Below are 5,091 nucleotides of genomic sequence, written 5' to 3'. Positions count from 1 at the left end.
TTCTTGACATGAGCCTAGCCTCTCCTGACACCCAGAGTCACCCTCCCTATTCCAACAGATCTTGTTGTTGGCATCGGACAGCATTTCCCAAAGAGCATTCCAAGGGTGTCATGAAATGCTCTGAGTTGGGGTGGGTTTGGGAAACTCCTATGGCTACATCTCTATCCTGGGGATACACAGTGCATGTTACATAGGAAAGGCTCTGGAGAGTCTTCTACAAAGGCTACTGTTCAACTAGGAGGACTCAGGCCTCCCTAGATATCCCAGGTCTAGTCCTCTGCTCTCCTTCACCCAGCCCCCAGCCTTGTTAGTGCTCTTGATTACTTCTGTATATTTCAGGCCCTGATAACTAATATCAAGTAAGTATTTGGGGCTTTCTGGATGGCCCAGAGTTCAAGCCTGAGCATACACTTCCAAATGAAAAGTTGAGAGTTGATTAAAGAATACCAAATAATTATGAGGCATATTTAAAATGTTTGTGGGTTGAATGAATGAAAGAACAAATGAATTCACTGAATGAAGGAGAAAGCTTACAACCTGGGATCTGGGATGTCATTTTAATTTGTTTCCATGTTTAGGTGAAGACAATGATATTCTTCCTTTAGGTCTGTGTGTATGTATGCAAAGACTCTCTTGGTCTAAGAGAAGAATTGCTCTAGAAGTGTCTATGCATGGATACACAGCTGCGGCATATGTTAGCAGGTGCCCTGTTCTGCCCACAGCACCCCTTCTCTTCATGCTTTGTCATTAACCTGCTTTTGTCTGGGAGAAAGCCTCACGGGCACCTGTGCTCACTGAGGGTGACTTTTGCTTGTCCTAAGAACTTCTCTGGCAAGGTAGAGGTTGTGCTCATAATAGCAAGTACAGGAATGTCCCAAGGAGCAAGTGCCTAACCTTACAATCAATGGCTTTCCTTTTAAGGGCTAGCCATCCCCACTTTTATAGGTGAGGAGGTCCAATCAGAGACTGAATTGCCTGAGGGCATGGCGCTGGCGGAGTCAGAATGCAAACCTCTGGCCCTCTGTTTACAGAGCTTGACCTGGGCTTCCAATCCCAGCTTACTGATGGAAGACAGGGAGGCTTTTTACACTATTGGATGCCTAGGCCCACTCTGAAAGAGCAGTGGAAAAGGGGCTTTGAAATGGTACCCTAGCAACCTTGCACAGGTCCACATAGGCCATGCAGGCAAAATGTGAGGCTCAGCTCGTCTGAGTCTTGGCAAGACAGATTGTGATGGGATGGCAGTCCAGGGATGGGAGCCTGGGAGGAGCTGGTAGGAGACTGTCCCACATCCCCTGCTGCGGTCATCTGGCCCCTTTTGTCTCCATGTTGTCCTTCTGGCATGGTGGACAGGGCTCTTTAGGAAATGGCACCCTTTGTTCTCCTTTTCACTGTCACTGTAAGAAATAAACTGTCTATGTGGTGTGATGAGCACTAGGTGTTACATGCAACTGATAACTTATTGAACACTACATTTGAAACTAATGACATACTATATGTTGGCTAATGGAATTTATTTTTTTTTTGTAGTTTTATGGTTTTATTAACACAAATATGACACGCACATAAGCTGTCTCTTCATTTTCTTCGCTACGCAGCCTGGCATTGGGATTGGTGACTCTGATGGCCAGCTGGGCTGCTCTTTCCACAATGGCTTTGCGGTTCTTGGAGGATACATTGTGAGCAATCTCTGCACAATAAGACTTGTTGCACATCAGCAGCACTTCAAGCTCCTTGACGTTGTGGACTAGGAACTTCCGGAAGCCACTGGGCAGCATGTGCTTTGTTTTCTTGTTGCTCCTGTAACCAATGCTGGGCATCAAGATTTGGCCCTTGAATCTTCTGCGTACCCTATTGTCAATGCCTCTGCGTTTCCACCAGTTGTGCTTAATTTTGACATATCGGTCTGACTGGTGCCAGATGAACTTCTTGGTCCTCTTTTTAATGATCTTGGGCTTCACCAGAGGTCTGAGGGCAACCATGATGCCCAGCAATCGATGGCTGCCACCTCCACAGGCAGCGCCGAGGAAGAGAGGGCTAATGGAATTTAAATTTAAAAAAAAATTTTAAAGAAATAAACTACCAGTGTCTCTTTGGATTAGTGAGGTCTTGATCTTTTCTTATGTGTCTGCTTGACAATCACCTGACTGGTGGAGATGAAGCCCAGAATGTCTCATTTCTGATTGTAGTTTTTACTTCTTAGTTTGAAATAATGATAGATTCACAGAAAGTTGCAAAATAGTGTACAGGAGGTCCTGTGTACCTTTCACCTTGTTTCTCTCAGTGATAATGTCATTGTAACCACAGGACCATATCCAGTCTAAGACATTGACATTGGTATAATCCACAGAACTTCTTCAGATTTCATTAGTTTTATAGGTACGTGCATGTGGTTCTATGCAGTCTTAGCCCATGTGTAGATTTGTGTGTCCACCACCACCACAATCAAGATACAGAGCCATTCCATCACCATGAGGCTCTCACATACCATCCCTTTACAGCCTCACCCACCATCCCTGTTCCTTGCCCTAGCAACCACGAATCTGTTTTCCATCTCTAACATTTGGATATTTTGAGAATGATACAAATGGAATCAGACAGTCTATTGAAACTGGCTTTTGAAATTGGCTTCTTTTACTCAGCATAATTCCCTTGAGATGCCCCCCAAATTGTTGCCTATGTTGATAACTCACTGTATTTGTCACTGACCAGTAACTCATGGTGTGGACATACCAGGTTTAATTTAACCAGTCACCCATCAAAGGACATCTGAGTTGTTTCCATTTTGGGGCTATGAGCTGCTTAGAACATTCATGTACAGGTTTTCATGTGAATATAACTTTTTATTTCTCTAGGATAAATGCCCACAGAGTGCAATTGCTGGGTCACCTGATAGCTGCATGTTTGATCCTTTAAGAAACAACTACCAAACTCTTTTCCAGAGTGGCTATCTGATATTTGGCTTTTCCTCTCATGTGACTCTACTGTGCAGCTAGAGCTAAGACTCACAGCTCTGGAAGGAAGCTGAGGCATTCCCAGAAACCATGGGCACTTCAGCTAGGGAAGTGGAGGTCTCCCATTCCAATTTTTCAGAGATAATTCCTGGGAAATCTTTCTAAATTGTTCCCTAAGGACCAAAAAGGACTGCTCCCTTCACCTTAATTACTTATGCATGTCCTCTCAGATACGAGCTCAAGAGAATGGAAATGTCCACACTGCATCTATATAAGCTTCAGTGCATGGTAGAAAACTTGCCTACATTCAGCTGGTAGGAAAGTCAGGTTGAACTTTGCAACCAGGGGCAACTGCTCTTCTGACTCCTGCCACTCTTTTCATGGGGGCTGGAAGCTTTTCTAGAAAATGGAGCTCTCATCATAGCTAAGCCTCTCAGCACCCTGAGCTCTTGTAGATAACTAAAATCAAAACAGTCTCTCTCCCAAGTGGTGCGACTTCTCTGGGGTCCCTTGGGTGTTCTTTGATCATTCTACCATGTATGTCCCAACCACAGGGAGCACGGGTGGTGACATATACAGTAGAATGTTGGCAGGGCTTCCTTGGACCCAAGCATGGAACTAAGGAGTGACTAAGTCACAGACTCCAGGATACCCCTGAAGATAGAGCTCTTGACCCTGCACCCCTCCACATGGCCTTCAGCTAGTCATCAAGCACTTATCTTGTGTGTGGCTTTTGCTAAGGGTCTCAGTTGCACTACACAGATGCCTCACACACACAGCTCAAAGGGTCTATAGGTCATAAAAGCATCTGGTGACTATGTCCCAGCATCTTACTTTTCTGGCCCATGAAACCCTAAAACTCACCCCACACAACCTCTCCCCCACAAAAGCCATCACTACCTTCATTCCCATGCCAGTTCTCTGTCCACTCCTTCAGGGAGTTCTCCGAAGAACTCTGGTGGCATCACTGCCCCTCCACACTCCCTAGTCCGAGCCTGGGGCTAACCAAAGGCCAAACCAAAAAAAAAAAAAAAAAAAGGGAAACAAAAGCAAACAAAAGAATTCCCCTGACCCCCCAATAAACACACACACAAAAGAGCAGGCTTGTGGGAAGAGGAAGCTTGCACCAGCATCTACCCCGAGGGGGGGGCCCTGGGGCTCCCCTCATTGTTCTCCCTCCTCAGGCCTCGTGATGACAATCCCAGCCCAGACAGGTTGTAGCCCCCCTGCCCTGCAGCCAGCACCCCTCCTCTTTTCCCACCTTGGGCCCCCTGAGAAAGCTGCCTTGAAGCAGATGTCACAGCCCCAAGAGTGGTTCCCACAGGAGGAGGAAGTAAGAGCTCACAAAAGGCTGGGCCTTTCCCTGAGGAAGTAACGGTGGCTTTTCAGTGACAGACTCCTGCAAGGATGAGGGACAGAGCAGGTCGAGGCCCAGGGGACCAGGGCCAGGAGAGGAGCTGGCTCCTGGAGGAAAGGAGGGCATTGTGAGTCCTTGTTTACGGTGCTGGCGGGGGCCCTGACCTTGCTGCTTGTCAACAGACCCAATGCTCCCCCCTCCCCACACCTTCAGTATTGTTGTAGAGGCAGCCCATTCATAATTTTATTTGGGGGCGGTTGTTTTCAGGCTCCAGCTCCTCCCCCAACTGGCTCACTTTCAGCATTGTAACCCGGATAAAAAGGCAAGATATCCTTCCCCTTTCCTGGAGCCCCTTCCTATCCTGGCCCTGTTGGCTCAGGACTCTGTTAACCCTTAGAAGAGCAGGAGAGGGGGGTCTTCTCAACCACAGGCCTCCCAAGTAGGACCGAGACCCCCGACCCCCACTCATCTCCCCAGTATTGTTGGAGACAGAAACACATGACCCCAGGAAGGGCTAGGGACAGAAGCAATTTGGGATCGTGGATTTAGACACTGGAGAGCCCGAGTCCTGGGAGGTAGAAATGGGCTGTTAGGAAATGGGGTTTTCCCTAGAAGAGGCTGACATGTCACCCACCACAGGACACATGAGGAGAGGAAACACACACTTTTGGAGGAACACTGACCACCCAGAAGAGGACTGCAAGCTAAGAAAGGCCTGAAAGTTGGGTCAAGGGTAGGGTAGTGGAGTAGACATGGGACTTCTGGCCTGGAGGGGTTTGG

General features: G+C 47.5%; 1 protein-coding gene across 1 annotated transcript; it reads right to left on the bottom strand.

Annotated features, from left to right (window-relative positions):
* Nucleotides 1-1,518: 1,518 nt before the first annotated feature.
* Nucleotides 1,519-2,019, bottom strand: LOC140616470 (large ribosomal subunit protein eL32-like). Its single transcript, XM_072797134.1, has one exon. The coding sequence runs from the start codon at nucleotides 1,980-1,982 to the stop codon at nucleotides 1,533-1,535; it is 450 nt and encodes a 149-aa protein (XP_072653235.1). The 5' UTR covers nucleotides 1,983-2,019; the 3' UTR covers nucleotides 1,519-1,532.
* Nucleotides 2,020-5,091: the final 3,072 nt, after the last annotated feature.

Source organism: Canis lupus, chromosome 24 (genome assembly GCF_048164855.1).
Source record: "Canis lupus baileyi chromosome 24, mCanLup2.hap1, whole genome shotgun sequence".
Classification (NCBI taxonomy): Eukaryota; Metazoa; Chordata; class Mammalia; order Carnivora; family Canidae; genus Canis; species Canis lupus.
Note: the sequence above shows the minus strand (reverse complement) of the source record. Positions and strands in the feature narration are given on the sequence as shown.

Coding starts and splice junctions, on each gene's coding strand:
- LOC140616470 (XM_072797134.1), bottom strand. CDS start 1,982: ATGGTTGCCCTCAGACCTCTGGTGAAGCCCAAGATCATTAAAAAGAGG.